The 16511-nt window shown below is 40.5% G+C and overlaps 1 protein-coding gene across 2 annotated transcripts in view; it reads left to right on the forward strand.

Annotated features, from left to right (window-relative positions):
• Positions 1–16511, forward strand: part of AATK (apoptosis associated tyrosine kinase) — a 2480061-nt gene that overhangs the window by 1696455 nt on the left and 767095 nt on the right. For both annotated transcript variants that reach the window (XM_044085080.1, XM_044085081.1), the window contains one exon: positions 8881–8968. In XM_044085080.1, the coding sequence (XP_043941015.1) occupies positions 8881–8968 (88 nt within the window). The remainder of the gene's footprint in view (positions 1–8880; positions 8969–16511) is intronic.

Genomic DNA, 16511 nt, shown 5'->3' on the forward strand with positions numbered 1-16511 from the left:
CGGAAGAACTTAGACGATATGCAATTAAATATAAAGGAAAAGGAGAAGACAAGCAATTTATTGATGACCCTCAAAAAGTTTTATAGAGAAATGAGAAACAAGGCAAAAGGAATTGAAAGACCACCCAAAAAAAACAAGAAATAGATATATTTTGGATAAGTATTTACGAAGATCCTGCAGAACATAACAAAGATGCTAAATGGACAGAAGAAGTAAAAGAAAGAATAAGAAGTTTAAAGGTACAGGATATGAAATGGAATGAAGTAACAGCCAGAATGATTGAAACAAAGTTAAGAAAAGCCTCTAATTGGAAATCCCCAGGCCCAGATGCAGTACTTAACTTCTGTCTAAAAGTATTAACATCTCTGCACAAAGATTTAGCCATGAGTAAGAACTATTTATATGTGCACTCCGAACAGACACCACCCTGGATAACAACAGGAAAAACAATGCTCCTATTTAAGAGTAAACCTGCAAGTTATCCTAAAAATTATAGACCGATAACTTGCCTTCCGACAACATATAAACTATACACTGGAGTTGATGTTGGTAGAGTTTATAGTCATTTAGAAGAAAACTCAGTTATGACAATAAAAGAAAGTCATTTGGAACAAAGGATCATTTGTTGTTAAAGTCATAGTGGAGAACTGTAAAAAGGGGAAGAATTTATTTATGGCATGGACTGACTACAAAAAAGCATTTGATAGTATCCCACATTCACGGATAAAAGAGTCGTTAAAAATGTATAAGATACACCCTACACTGATAAATTATATCACAGTGACCATGAAACAGTGGCAAACCATTTTGCAGTTAAGCCATGATAAAGGACAAATTATTATTCCAGGGATAAAAATCCAAAGGGGAATATTTCTGGATGAGTCTCTGTCACCGTTGTTTTTTTCCTTGCCCTTATCCCATTAAGCTGACTGCTTAACTGATTAGGTCATGGCTATAATTTGGATCCCAGAAAGCAAGAAAGCATAAAGTCAAAGTAAACTTTATTGTCATACAGATCAACACAGAGGAAACAGTGCGTGTCACTGCATGAAATTTCGATACTCAGACTCGTACCATAAGAATTATAGTTTACAGAAGGAAGATTAATAATAATTTAAAAATACTGAAATAAGATACTAAAAATAAACACAATAAAGTATAAAGTGTAAAGTGAGCTATGTAGATAACAATGACATGTTGCACATAAATAATGTTTGTTTACCCATTTAGCAGGTTAGGCTATGGGTTTGTTGTTCAGCAGTCTGATAGAGACTTCTCATCTTCTCTTTGTCGATTTAAAACTGTATAGGTCATCAGATGAGGAACTGAAAGCACAACTGCAAGTAGTCAAAATCTTGTCAGATGATATAAGAATGTCATTTGGTGTTGATAAATGTGCAAAATCAACCTTTTAAGCAGGAAAGTTGCAGCACCAAGAAAACATCAGTTTAGGACAATAATGTGATATAAAAGAACTTGAGCAAGAGAGAGTGTATAAATATTTTGGAATTGATGAAGGATCAACAATAAAACATGAACAAATGCGAATAAAACTTAGTAAGGAATATTTTAGAAGACTTAAATTAATCCTGAAAACAGCATTGACATCTAGAAACAAAATTCAAGCTATAAACCAATTTGCTCTTCCGGTCCTAACTTAGAGTTTTGGTGTGATTAACTGGCCCCAGAAGGTGTTGGATAGATTAGATAAGAAAACAAGAAGGATGCCTCATGCTCAACAAATGAATTATAAAAATCAGTGCATGCCAAAATTATATATTCCCTGTTTCGAAGGAGGAATGGGCCTCCTTGAAACTGATTACATGTATAAATCTGCAATTGTGGGACTGCATACATATCTGCTGACCTCACAAGACCCAAACATAGTGAACGTTTTGAAACATGAGGAGTATAAATCTAAGATGACTTCTTTTCTTAGTCTAGCAGAAGAATATTGGTGTCAAGTGGGGATGGAAATCAAACCAGAAATAGATAAAATTCAGGCAGCAACTAAATGTGCCAAAAAACAAAAGAAAGAATCTAAGATGAAGGATCAAATCAGAAATGTGGAAAATGCATAAATATAGTTGCAAGTATGGAAAACTTCTGAAAGAACCTCATGTTGATCAGGATCGAGCTCAGCAATGGTTAAAGAGAGGCAAATTCAAACCAAAAGATGAAAGGTTACTATAGGCAGCCCAAAATAGTGGGCTACGTATATGTTGGTTTACAAAGTCCATTGAACATGTGGGAGAAACAGTTAAACGTAGGTTTTGTAAAACAGAATTGAAAACAGTTGCACATCTTGTTGCTGGTTGTGACATACTAACGGCAGAAGGACTATATACTGAAAGGAATAATAATGTGGGAAAACTGTTGCACCGGGGATTGTGTAAACATTATGATATTGAAGTGGCTGAAAAACACTGGAAACATGAGCCACAAAGCATCATAGTAAATTCTACATCACATGAGATCACCCATTATCAACAGTTCAAAGGACAGATGTGAGAAAACCAGATACAGTAGTCCATGAAAAGAAGACAAAAGTAGCATTGATCATTGAAATCACTACGTCCAATGACTACAGTGTCTTGCGTACAGAGGCACAAAGTCATAAAATATCAGTATTTGCAGTCAGAAACAAGAACAATGTGGAAGAAAGATACCCAAACATTTCCAATAACAGTAGGAGCAATGGGTCTTATAAAAAAGAATCTACAGTCGTACTTAGGTAACTTTGTACGAACTGCAGAAGGAGACATTACTGGGCAAATTGCGGGTTCTACGAAGAGCACTTCTGGCTGACATCAAAGATTGAAACAGTACTAATTTCATGAACTTTAATCGTACTTTGACTTAGGAATGAAGTCCATTCCCGTCGTGGTATTAGAAATCCAAAAGACTTACAAAAATTAAAAAAAAAAAAACAGAAAGAGAGAAATACAGAGGTTCTAAGCCTGACATTTGCAGGTAAACCAGAGAGAGGCAACTCTCCATGACAGCTAATAAGAAAAGTCTGCCTCTAGGAATATATTATAGTTTTCTCATCTTGCAAGAGTCAGATTCTTGAGCTCTGGGTCTAGAGCAGGCTCTAAAGAGGAGTTTCTGGGGAGTTACATGTCAAAGGTAAAAACATAAAAACGTGCTCGCACAGAGGTTCCTGGACTTTGTTAACACAAATGCTCTGGAACAGATAGTCTGCACCCCCATTAGGGGCTCTAATGTTCTGGACATAGTACTCACCAACATTGGAGGCCACTGTACTTCCCCATGTGTGATGTCCTCTCTGGTTAGGTCAGACCACAAATCAGACTTGCTTGAATTAACTACTGGATCTGACACCCTCACAGGAACAAAATTTATAAAAAAACTTTACTAAAGCTAACTATAGCCTACTAAGCAATGATATAAAAAGCTTCATACCACCCACAATCGCAGACATCAATGATCACTATGCAGAAATGTACACAAATGTCCTAAACAAACACTTAAGCAACTGCATAAACTCTGCCGTACGTGATCAGATCAAAACCAGGTCTTCCTGAAAAACAAGCCATCATGGTGGATGTCAGGTATAAACAGAGTATATAAAAGCAAGAGGGATATCACTCTGCAGAGGAAGAGTGCCTTCCTAAAGCTAAAGAAGTAAATCAGAAATCTTGTAAAGTCTTCTAAGGCAAATTATGAAACTAAAATCACTTCCATAGCCAAGGATAATCATAAGGCATTCTTTAACTATGTCCAAAATCTAAAAAGGAATGCCCTTCTATGTGCTGAACTGGTTGTAGATGGGATCATTCATACTACACTGTAAGATATTGCCAACCTGCTAGCTGACAGATTCAGCGCAAACTTCACCACCCTACTCCACCTACCATATCCCAAAACATGACCGACACTAGCTATCTGCCTAGTATCTATAGAGAACAGGTCATCTCTGCACTTATCAAGGCCAAAAACACAACCTCATTGTGACCAGATAATATCCCAGGTTGTTTACTAAACAATCTAACACAAGACTTAGCAGACCCACTTGGCATGCTCTTTAATCACAGCTTAAGAAATGGCTGTGTTCCTGTAGAATGGGGAACAGCAACAGTAATCCCCTTGCACAAAGGGGGGTGATCAACTGACCCTGGGAACTGCAGACCTATAAGTTTAACCAGCCTCATCTTCTAGGCCATGAAAAAAATTATCATGGACCTTATCAACAAGGACATAGGCAACCTCCAAACACTGTACCCAACCCAGTTTGGCTTAATTAAGGGCAGATCATGCTTATTAAACCTGGTAGACTTCTTTGAGAAAGTCACCAAAGCCATGGACGAAGGTAAGACAGTGCACCCTGCTTATCTCAACTTTGCCAAGGCTTTCAACACAATTCCCCACTCTGGCATCATTGAGAAACCCTCTCAGATAGGGATTAATCCTTACGTTACTAGATGGGTAGCCAGTTGCCTCACAGGCAGAACACACTGTCAAAACTGGTGACTCCACCTCCAGCACTAGACCTGTCACCAGTGAAGTACCACAGAGATCTGTGTTGAGGCTCTTACTGTTTGACATCTATTTCTCAGAAGTCCAGGCCAAAGTAGATGGCTTTTGGCTCAACAAGGTTGCTGATGATTGAAAACTGGGAGCAATTATTGAGTCCCCCAATGATGTCAACATATTACAAGAAGGGCTAACACAAACAAATGATGGTCTAAAACTAAATGCAAAAAAGGCATTATGATTCCCTTAGGCAAAACGGAATTCCCAACAAATTACAATATTGACAGCACCCCCCCCCCCCCCCCCAGAGTTACAACCCAGTGGTGCAAGACTTGGGAACACAGGTTGATAGCAATCTGAACTTTGACCACAGTGGTAAGAAAAGCCTTCTATGTAGCGCACCTCATAAAAGGGCTTAGCATCCAGGTCAAGGGATGTTATAGCTCCACTGTACTTGATCCTCATCAGACCACTAATAGAGTGTAATGCACCCTTTTGCATGTAAATCACCAGAGATGTGCAGCAGCTGGAAAGACCACAGAGGTTTCTCACTAAAAAAATATAAGGACTCCAAACCATGACTTACATGGACAGGCTGACAGCCCTGTCACTTTACTCTGTATATTATAGGCTGCTGAGAGGTGACTTGTGCCTGGTCTACAGGGCAATCTCCAACCCTTCCTTAATGGAAATGCTGCATACCCACAAGTCAAATGACACAAGAGTCACTTGCTCTAGGGATTTCAACCTAACTTGTGACTTTAACAGAACATGCTGAGGAGAAAGATATGTCTCCCACAGACTCCCGCTTCTCTGGAATAGACTTCCTATTCACATAAAACAGAGCTCCTCACTGACCCTAATCATAAGCAACCTAGATAACTGGATGGGAGAGAAAAATGTGCCCCTGGGGTGGCACCCATGTCCCTCATGGGCAGGGGTAGCCTGTGTTGATCACAGACTCACTCTGTGCATAAATTCATTCTGACAACTACCCAAAAAGAACAAATGGTAATACTTGGTATGAATATGGCTAGGCTAGTAAAGGCTGTAGGCCAACTAGCCTAGTAACCTTCTATGAATCTATGAAGAGGAAGGCAGCCTGGATGGTGTTTTGAAACTTGAAAAAGGGATATGAGCTATTGGCCAGAAAAGGAGAAACTAATGGAATTACCCTGTATGTTTGGTAATGTGTGTTGAAGGGAAAATGCTGGTATAGCTAAGTACTTCTTTACTGGCCAACTTTGGGAAAATCTGGAGTAACAGTCTGAAGAAATATTGAGATTGTGCTGACTGAAAAGAAGCCAGACTGAACTGATTTTTGGAGGAATCTGTGTGCGTTGTTGTAAACAGACTGGATTTTCTGCACTTGCATTTGCAGCAGCATTTGTTAGAAAAGAATCTGTTAAAACTGACTAAAGTGTATTTGTGACTGGGCTTCTTAGTGTTACTCCCCATAAATTTTGCAAGAAGGTAATTTTATGTTCAACTTTCTAATCAGCCTTTGTAAATTAAAACTGAAATTCTAGCTGTAGAGACTGTTTTACTGCAACCACACAAATTATTAGAGTAAATATATCTGTTATCTCCCTTTCTCTCTCTCTCTTTATATATATGAGTGTGTGTGTGTGTGTGTGTGTGTGTGTGTGTGTGTGTGTGTGTGTGTGTGTGTGTGTGTGTGTGTGTATATATATATATATATATATATATATATATATATATACAGATATATGTGTGTATATATATATCAAGACTCAACATTCAAATGCAGTGAGGCATTTTTATATGTCAAGGCTAATTCCCATCAATTTCTGTTTCCTGTTCTAGCCTGCAGGATATACCTTAAGCTATGTGTATATAATAATATTACTTCCCTTGTGTTATCAGGAAATAGGGTCTGTATCACTTTGTTGAAGGTTCATTACCATGAACCTTCGTTCACACGAACCAAATACAGTGAACATTCACTTCAGCAAATGTTCACTACAACAAACAACTTACCCCGGGAAAGGAACAGGTTGCTCAGCATTCCGAATGTCACACAAAGCACAGTATTTCAAACCCACCCAGGTGGGAGGCTGCACCCCACCCCACAACTATATATACCAAGTCTGACATCACAACATAGTGGGGGAAAAGGGCAAATTTCCGATGATGGCCAGCTTATTACTTTCCCTGGGTAAGTCGTTCTTTGAAGAGAACACTCACTGTATTTGGTTTGCTGAGCGAAGGTTTGCCATAATGAACCTTCGACAAAGTGATATAGACCCCAAGAAATATTATACCTGAGATTAGAATTAAAATTAAAAGAAGCAAGTAGGGGTTAACTTTTCTGTTAACACTTAAGTTAAAAGTACATATGAAAGCATGACAGCTAATTGACAGACAAGTTTGTGAAGTGCACTCTTGTCCAGAATTGAAGGAGGGCAGGCAAAAAGCATGTCCCTTATAGTTTTTGCAATCAACATGGTTTGATGACACAGTTTTAATCTGCAGTGGATCTGACAGTGGATACTGGTTAGCATATGGCATCATGGAGGGGTGTACAAGTACCATATTCCATAGTAATTCTTTGGGTATCAGCTAAGACTGCTCTGATATCTGCTGAAGAGACCATTAATAGTAAGAAACATGCAGATCTCACTAAGTACACAGCATTTCTAAAATATAATGCATTAGTCTGAAGGATGTACAGGGGTGTGTGGAAGTAGAAATATATTTTTAGGAGAAAGGAAAGGTTGGAAAATAAATTTAAGTTAAGGGGAAAGTTTACATCTTACTCATTCATTCATTCTCGGATGTCCACTGTGCCCTATTCATTGTCAAACAGGATGAGAGACTATCCCAGGACTGACTGGGTGTAAGGCAAAGATACTGTGGGTGGGACACTGTTCTGTTGTAGGAAGCATAGGCACAGTCACAGTCACAGACAGACACACACACACACACACACACACGTGTATGTGTACATGCAAGCATACAAATACAGAGAAGCAAAAACAGTCAAGCGTGCACAGTCGCTTACACATTACATGTATACCTGTGGGCAGTTTGGATTGCCACTTGACCTATTGCAGTGTTTTGGGGATGTTGGAGAAAACCAGAGAACTTGGTGTAATGTCATATGAACACAAGGAGGATATAGCAACACAACATAGAGCCCGTCCCAGTTGGGAATGTACCAGAGCACCTGGAGTAAACCAATATAAACATAAGGAGGATATGCTGACACAACATACAATGCATCAAGTTGGGAATGTACCAGAGCACCTGGAATAAACCCATATGAACATAAGGAGGATATGCTGACACAACATACAACACATTAAGTTGGGAATGTACCAGAGCACCTGGAGTAAACCAATATGAACACAAGGAGGACATAGCAACACAACATAGAGCCCATCCCAGCTGGGAATGTACCAGAGCACCTGGAGTAAACCAATATGAACATAAGGAGAATACACTGACACAACACAGAACACATCCCAGGTGGGAATGTACCAGAACACTTGGTGTAAACCCATATGAACATAAGGAGGATATGTCGACACAACATACAATGCATCCAAGATGGGAATGTACCACAGTACTTGGCATAAAGCCATATGAACATAAGGAGAATATGTAGACATAACATACAACACATCCCAGTTGGGAATGTACCAGAGCACTTGGTGTAAAGCCATATGGACACAAAGAGGACATGCCGACACAACATACAACACATCCCAGATGGGACTGTACCACAGCACTTGGTGTAAAGCCATATGAAGATGAGGACGATATGCCAACCCAACATAGAACACATCTCAGCTGGGAATGAACTGGAGAACCTCGAGCTGGGACATAGCAACAAATTGCTCTACCACTGTGCTGCCCAGATTTCTGATTTAGTCAGGAAAAATGTCCATAGTGAGTAAAAAAATATATGAAGTTCCCTGCCATAAAAGGTGGTATTTTTTTCTTTTATGGGGTTTTTATGAATAGACGATATAGGCGGTAGCATATGCTAGGCAAAATACATATAAGGGAAGCAGGTTTGCAGAAATTAAATGCATTTTTGGAGTAGACAAAATAGGTTATGTCCTTCTTACACTGACTCTGAGAGTATGTGAGTGTGTGTGTGTGTGTGTGTGTGTGTGTGTGTGTGTGTGTGTGTGTGCGTGTGCGTGTGCGTGTGCGTGTGTGTGTGTGTGCATACTATTTGTATCTGAATGTGACAGAGGCAGTGCATCCCATCTGACCAAAAAGCTTACCTAGTATCACCAGTAAAATATCTGATGATGATGATGTAATTCTGGCAAAAAATCAAATGGATGTAAATGTAAAGAGTAACTGTAATAACTTTTTTGTACTATTTTCTTTTCCTCAATACATCAGAACACTCCAGCATCCAAACCTGCTCCAGTGTCTGGCACAGTGTACAGAAGTCACTCCCCACCTACTCATCATGGAGTTCTGTCCACTGGTAAGTTCCCAGCAAGTAAACATGCCTGTATTCAATATGTGTTCTTCTGGAAAAAAATAATAACCCCAAGATAACAAGGTAAAAGAAAAAGTGTTCTCAGTCCTGCAGATGAAGTTATTTTTAATCTATTATATTTGAAAGATTGATATAACTAAGGAGAAATGTTTCTGACTAATCTTCAAATTTAATTATTTCCATAAGTATTGTTCTAGTTATGATTGTTTACCAGAAAACCCACAGGTAATGAAAAACACACTAGTTTGCATGTCTGGTTTATGCTAATTGAAGACTATAAAACAAGTTTGCAGTTTTCTTAATGGGAAGGAGCACCATGGGGACCATAGAGGTATAAGCCAGTGGGTAGAGAAATGATCAGTCATGGTGTAGCAAGTGATTCCTGCCTGCCATCAGATGATGTGCCCCTCTGTGTGTTGTGCCTCTGGTCTATGTAAACGCATGAGTTTCCATTCCTCAGTCTATAGCTGTTTCCAATCATAAAATTGACTGAGATTTTCACTTATCACAGTCACAGACTGATGTCTCAACAGAATTAGAGCCTAGTGACATTATATTTACAAGAGCGCATTATTTAATTATTTTACCCCCTTCCAGATTAGTTTTCATCTGGATTTCTGTCAGCATGATAGTTTAGGATTTGGAACTGAATCAGAAAGAGAACAGAATGCTGGACTTTCCACAGTGGAAACTTGATGTAAAACTTTTTGTAATAAACCGGTAAGTAAAAAAAAAAAGTATCCCTCTTAAATTTTTTTTGAAACAGGCATGATGTGTACTTCTACGATAGTTTTATATGCCACTGACTTTGCTAACTTGTCAGTGTAAAACAGCAGTTAACTGTATGATTTGGTCATGGTTGCTTAAAGTTATCATATCTAGTTCCATTTGGAAAGAGCATATATGGCTCATGACAGACTAAAGCAGCATGTTAGGATAAAGATTGCAGTCATGACCTGTTGGACCGGGCGGTGAGATATTTGAAATACTTTCTCAAACTAAACAGCTGTGCAGTAACTGTCACACAGTTCTCCGACCTGTCTGCTTTGTCAGTGTTGTTCCACAGTAAAGCTGACTTACTAGATATTTGTATTTATAGTAACAATGTTTAAGTTTATTGTAAAGTGGCCTCTGCTCACTCCATGTGCTGTGTGTTTTATTTTAATCTGTCAGTAGCTGTAACTTTCTTGTACTATTTGCTTCACTTATGACCATAACGCAATAACAACTGACTATGAAGCCTTTGATCCAAACTCCATACCTAAAACTAACTTTGTATCCAATGTACTGTAAACAGACTTGGATGGGGCATACTGCAGGTCACTTCTATTGTCCTTGAGTCATTACTGAACACCTGTCAGCTGATCACTGCTTCTCGGTTATTTTAGCTTATTACCTTATTACTGTGTCCCTTTGTGTTCTAGACAGGTAATGGTGTGCTTTTGCCCCTTGCCTTGACCACACATCTGCAGAGAGAAGGACAACAATGTACAGAACAATATGCTTTATTTTTGCTTCACTAACCTCATGTGACCTGTATTGCAAAACACAGATGCATTTGGTTATAAACTACTATATTAACTTTCACATAGGAGGGACTAGATTTACAGTAAGGTAAGCTTTGTTTATGCTTTTATGATACTTCCACTGAATGCTTGAAGGTAGCTTCTCTCAATTTGTCATTTTGAACAAAAATCTCAGTGCTCTGACTTAGCAGTAAGTCAGACTGTGATTGGTCAGTTTTGGAAGGCAAAGGGGGTTTTGCTGTTCATTTGTAATGCAGTGTATACATAAAGCATGGATTTTATTATCAGTGTTAATATTAATAAGAATTACTGCTTGCTTATAAGCGTTTACATTTTTAGTACAACCCCCCCCCCCATTCTAACTCAGCTTAATTTGTACATGTTTTTGGGACACATGAGGTACCCTGCTCCAAAATGCCAGTAAGACTAATACACAGATGATTCACTGCAGATCTTAATTTATAGTAACAAAACCTCTTGGGGAAGTTTGTGTACAAATGTTTCAAGTGATAATAATAACAGTACATTAACAAACAAAGGCATGCTAGACACAAATATAAAACTTAATTGTTAGAGCAAGTGCTTTATCCACAAGATCCAACACCAACAAAATTGCTTCTTGCAGTTTATGACAGCTTATGAATTTAAAAATGTACACAACAGGGAGTTCACAAGCCAAGTGGTAGAGCTAAAAGGTGTCAAATAAAACCAGCTTAAGAAGAATCCTAGTAAATATTGAATATTAAATGATTAAACAAGCAAGTGCAGCCCGTTCTTGGTCCTGTAGCCAACTGCTGCCATTGTTGGGAGCAGGGCCACATCACCTATATGCTACTGGAACGAACAGCTATCATGCTTTATTTATATATTTACTTTTTTTTATTTATTTTTTTTTTTAAAGAAAAAGTGAGATTGGGTGATGAAGTAGGATTTTTATTTTCATTTCTTGAAATGAAGGAACTCTAGTAGCAGCTGTGAGTGGCGGTTTACAATCACAATGTTGAAATGGATTCGGTTGAATCCACTTCAACGAAGTCTGGAGGACGAACGGTGACAATGTTGAACCTGACATTGTCGAAGTACAAATCTCTCCCCTATCTTGACCCATGTTAGTGCTTGTTCTGAGGTTGAATTCAAGACATATTTTGACAATGTTGGAATTTGATATTGTCACGTTCGCGGATGTGGGTCGATGATGCCATCATTCAACCAAGTCTGCTTCGACATTGCCATAGTAAACCGTGATTGGAAACTTTTATTTCTCTGTGATTAAGTGAGGTTGTCAGCCTTAATCCTGAATTAAAAGTAAGAAATATTACATGAGAATTAAGTTATTACAAAAGGTCCCTATTATTTTTATTGTTTTAATATGTGCCTGCACATAGACAATTTTTGTTTTGTTTTTAAGTTAAAACAGCCATAAAGAGAGGTTTACTTGAATAACTGCACAGCTAAGATTCTGTTTTTCCAGTATGCTCTTGGTTTAAGTGACTGCATGCAAGAAAAAAAATGGAAACAGCTTTTTCACATAAATAAGCATGTTTCATACTTGTATTTAGCTTGGTCTAGATTTACAGAAATCCAAAGTTGGCTTCCTATCATTAATGGTGTTTAGTCTACATATGTCGAAAGTTGTTTTATTTGATGTGTATGAGTGCGGAGCCCCAGACGGGAGTTATTACATACGGGAACAAACTTTATTTTTAGCAGTAAAGTAAAGAAATAATAACAAGCAGCTTTGTAAACGATATGGTAAGTTGCCAATAGCCACAAAAGTAATAATCATTTAGTAAAAGCTACAGAAAAGACTCAACAAAGGTAGAATAAAAGACATCTTTCCTTAAGTACTAATATATATCATATTCCACTGGAAAAATGCATATGGTTTGTGTCAGCATTTGTACATTAAGAGATATGTGGCCATCTGTGGATAATACAGCAGACAGTATCAGATAAACACAATTAAGCAATTCATGTTACACTACACATTATGTTTTATAATAGCCTGTTCTTGTTTCACAAGTATTTTGTTCCTGGCTCAGTATTTCTGCATCACCTTCCTTTCTCACATTCAGGCTGTAAGTCCTGTGAACTCTGTTCATCTGAGAGAGGCATTATAGTAATGCATACAAGAAATATAAAATGTTCCTTGTGTAGCTTTAAGTTTCATTATTTGCATTCCTTGTATATACAAGATACAGTAAGCTCTGTGCATTTCATCAGTACCTGTTGATGTGAAGTTGTTCAATCTCGCCGTTTATTCTTACACATGGGTTTGGCTCTGAGTCGGCCACTTTACAAGCTGAAGATCTCATAGTAGCTCAAGACCAGGTCCCTATCCCATGATGCTGTCTGTCCTACCCCAGATCTAGTTTGCCGCTGCAACAGATCGGAGGTTGTCTGGAGAGCTCGGGACAGTTGTTTTATATTTATCTTCTTTTTGGCATATATTCTGCTGATAGTTACTATATTATAAAACAACTTTATATTTGTGCTGCTTTTGGGCTGCTTATAATTCTTTATTTAGCATTTGACGAGTTTCGTCCTTTTCATAGCGGTTGCTCTGAGACCTTTGGCCGCTCTTTAGTTAATCCCTATCCCCTTATACTACTCAATAGTGTGATTTAGTGTTATACATATTAATAGTTTGTTTTTAGTGCTATTAGAGTGCTTAGTGTTATTAGATAGGCGGCATGATTAGTTTGGATATATTATATATATATATATACTCTTATTGGATTGTCAGTTGTTCAGGGATCTGACAACTTAGAACTGTTCTGGAAGTTAGACTTCCAGTAATCTTTTTTTCCATAGTGTTACTGTTGTTTATGATATGTCTGACCATAAAGAAAAGCAGAAATCTGGTTTCAAAAAGTGTCCAAAATGCAGGCAGAAGATGTCCATGACGGACACCCATGTGAATTGTGTTTATTGTTTGGGGCCTGTTCACCTCCAGGAGGATTGCTCTATCTGCCATTCCTTCAGTAGTAGGGTTTTACTGGAGAGACGAAGGAAGCTGGTAGATAGAGGCTTATTGAAGCCAGACTTTCAGGAGTCCTTGGACAAGGATGACCAGACCTCCAAGTCATCAAAGGGGTCGAAGTCTTCTAAGGCATCTTCGGAGCCCAAGTCATCAGCACCAAGCCTTACTGTTAAGGTGCGGTTACCGACTTTGCAGTCTTTGGAGCCGTGCACCAAGCAAGTGTTTCGGAGCCGGTGCCTGGTCTTGGAGCTAGTCTCCGAAACCTTGAGGTCATCTATCCTTCAGTCAGTGGTGTCTTCAGTTCCTTTGACACATTCTTCGAGGACCCTCTCTGATGTGGATGTGGACCGGGTGGTGCAGAGGCTTCTCAAGAACCCAGCACTTGCTAAATTGTTATTGGCCTCAACCCAAACAGCCACAGGGCCTACGACTATTCCACCTGCTGTGACTACTCCTCTTCCGAGCTGAGCAGGGCCTTCAGAGCCAGGGGAGGAGGATCTGATGATTGTGGAGCCTTCGGAGTTGAGGCCTGTTCCAGTGCCCTCGGCTCCATCAACCCTGACTTCTTCAGTTCCATTGGAAGAGTCTGGGAGCCGACACTCTCTCATCGGTTCTGGGGGGAGAGTTGAACCGATGCATTGGTTCTGACCCTTCTTCTCGGGGCTTTGGCTCAGATGAGCTAGGCTCCGTCCTCTGGTTCAGAGCCCACTGTCTCGGCACCAGGAAGGTTGCCATCTTCTTCGGAACCGGCAGCTTCCTTGGGTTGGAGCAGTGGTGCCTTCGATGCTATGAGGAGGGTTATGTCATCCAAGACACACATGTCAGGTCCCTCCTCTTCCTCCCCTAAAGTGCCGCTTTCTGCCTCTACATCACAGGTGCCTGTGAAGCGTAGAGACCCGGAGCCTCAGGTAACCCCATCGGGTGACCCTTGCTCTACTGAGACCTCACCAGAAGTCCCCACTGATGAGCTTTCCAGGAAGAGACTTTGTAAGAGGAGGCATTTAAATTCCCCGCAGGAGTCTTTGACATCAGACACTGACTTAGAGGAATTGGAAGGGTCCCCACGGTCCCCCTCGGAGGATATCTCCTTTGCTGATATCCTGGAAGTCCTAAAGCAGAGGGGTGACTGGCAGTCCGTTAGCCCTACTGAGGATGAGTCAGTGCTCCTGAAGGCCTTTGGGTCTCAACCTTCCACTTCCTGGGTGACTCTGCCCTTCGACGAACTAATGGAATTGGTTGCTCGAGGGGCATGGGAGTCGCCTGATTCTATGGAACTAGTCCCTCGGAGGCCCAGCAAGTTTATCACCTCCCCCCAAGACAAGATGTTCCTCACTAAGGGTGTCCCGGTTGATGCCATGATGGTGGCGGCGGCCACCAAGAAAGAGATGTCAGAAACCTCTTCTACTGTCCATCCTCCTAATAGGGATTCCAGGATGATGGACAGATACGGGAAACACATCTTTAGTTCTGTGACCTTTGCTATGCGATTACTTAACTACTTGACTCATTTTACCCATCTTCAAAGGGATCTCCTAAAAGAGCTTGGAGATACTCTGCAGGGTAATACAGATGGAGCTGTCTCTGAGAAGGTGACAACCCAACTTAATACCCTTAACTCCATAGTGAACTCGTCCATGCGGCTCATTTCCTATGCAGCCAATGGTTCGAGTTGGGCAGCGGGTTCAGCGATAGCTCTGTGGCGACAGTCCTGGATGTGCTTATGCTCCTTTACGAAAGCCTTCAAGTCTTCCTTTGTCAACACCCCATTCAATGGCTCTTCACTTTTTGGGCATAAAGTCAAGGAGACTCTCACTAGGTGTGAGTAGGAGGGAAAGACTCTATCTGCCATAGGAGTCCATTTTACCACCCCTACTACGCCATACCCCAAAGGGCAGAAAGGTGGAAAAATGTGGTACCGAAAATCCCAAGGAGCTTTCCAAAACACATGTAGTGAATCCCCCTCCAGGGGCAGAAGAGAGGGTAATAATGGAAGACACCATCCCAGCAGCAGAGGGGGTCTGCAGAACCAGGGAGACAGGGATCAGTTCCTTGGTAAGCCCTGTCAGCGCTCCTGAAAGGAGGCCCAACTGTCCTACTCTGGAGGCGGTCAGGGGGTCGCTTGGCTTTGTATCCAGATGCCTGGCTGGGAATTACAACAGATTCTTGGGTACAAAGCATCGTTACCAGAGGTTACATCATTCCCTTTTTAGAAAACCCACCTGTTGGGAAAAAAATCCCAGACATTCCACCCAGTCTCAGGGATCAAGCAGTCATAGAAATCCAGAGGCTGCAGGAAAAAAGAGTCATCCAGCCAGTCCCAGCAGACCAGATAAGATCTGGAACTTACTCCAGATTCTTTTTAGTTCCAAAGAAGACAGGGGACTGGAGGCCTATTTTGGATCTGTGGAGACTCAACACATTTGTAAAGAAGGAGAAGTTCCGTATGGTCACACTTCAGTTTATTCTCCCATTCCACGGAGTGAGCGATTGGATGTGCTCTATAGATCTCAAGGATGCATACTACCATATCAAAATGGCCAGGCCATCCAAAGATCATCTGTGTTTCTGGCTGGGAGCCAGTCACTACCAATTCCAAGCACTGCCCTCTGGACTCACAACAGTCCCCAGAGTGTTTACCAAATGCATGGCAGTAGTTACGGCTCACCTGAGGCATCTAGGGTTCTGAGTGTTTCCATATCTGGATGACTGGCTCCTTACCACCGCCTCTTAAGCATCAACTAATTCTGTCCAGGGATCACACTCTCAATCTCTGCTCTCAGTTTGGCATTACTATCAATTTTGAAGAGTCTGCGTTGTCGCCATCGCAGCGTATATCATTTATCAGAGCAGAACTAGACACCACCACTGCCACAGTAAAATTGCCCCTGGGTAGAATAACCACCCTCCGAAACCAGGTCTCGGACATTTTGCAGAGAAAAAAAGTACCGGCCCATCAAGTATTGAAGCTACTAGGTACCATGGCAGCTACGCTCATAGCAGTTCCTCTGGGTCGTATGCA

Source organism: Protopterus annectens, chromosome 10.part0 (assembly GCF_019279795.1).
Source record: "Protopterus annectens isolate FY-2018-M chromosome 10.part0, PAN1.0, whole genome shotgun sequence".
Classification (NCBI taxonomy): domain Eukaryota; kingdom Metazoa; phylum Chordata; order Ceratodontiformes; family Protopteridae; genus Protopterus; species Protopterus annectens.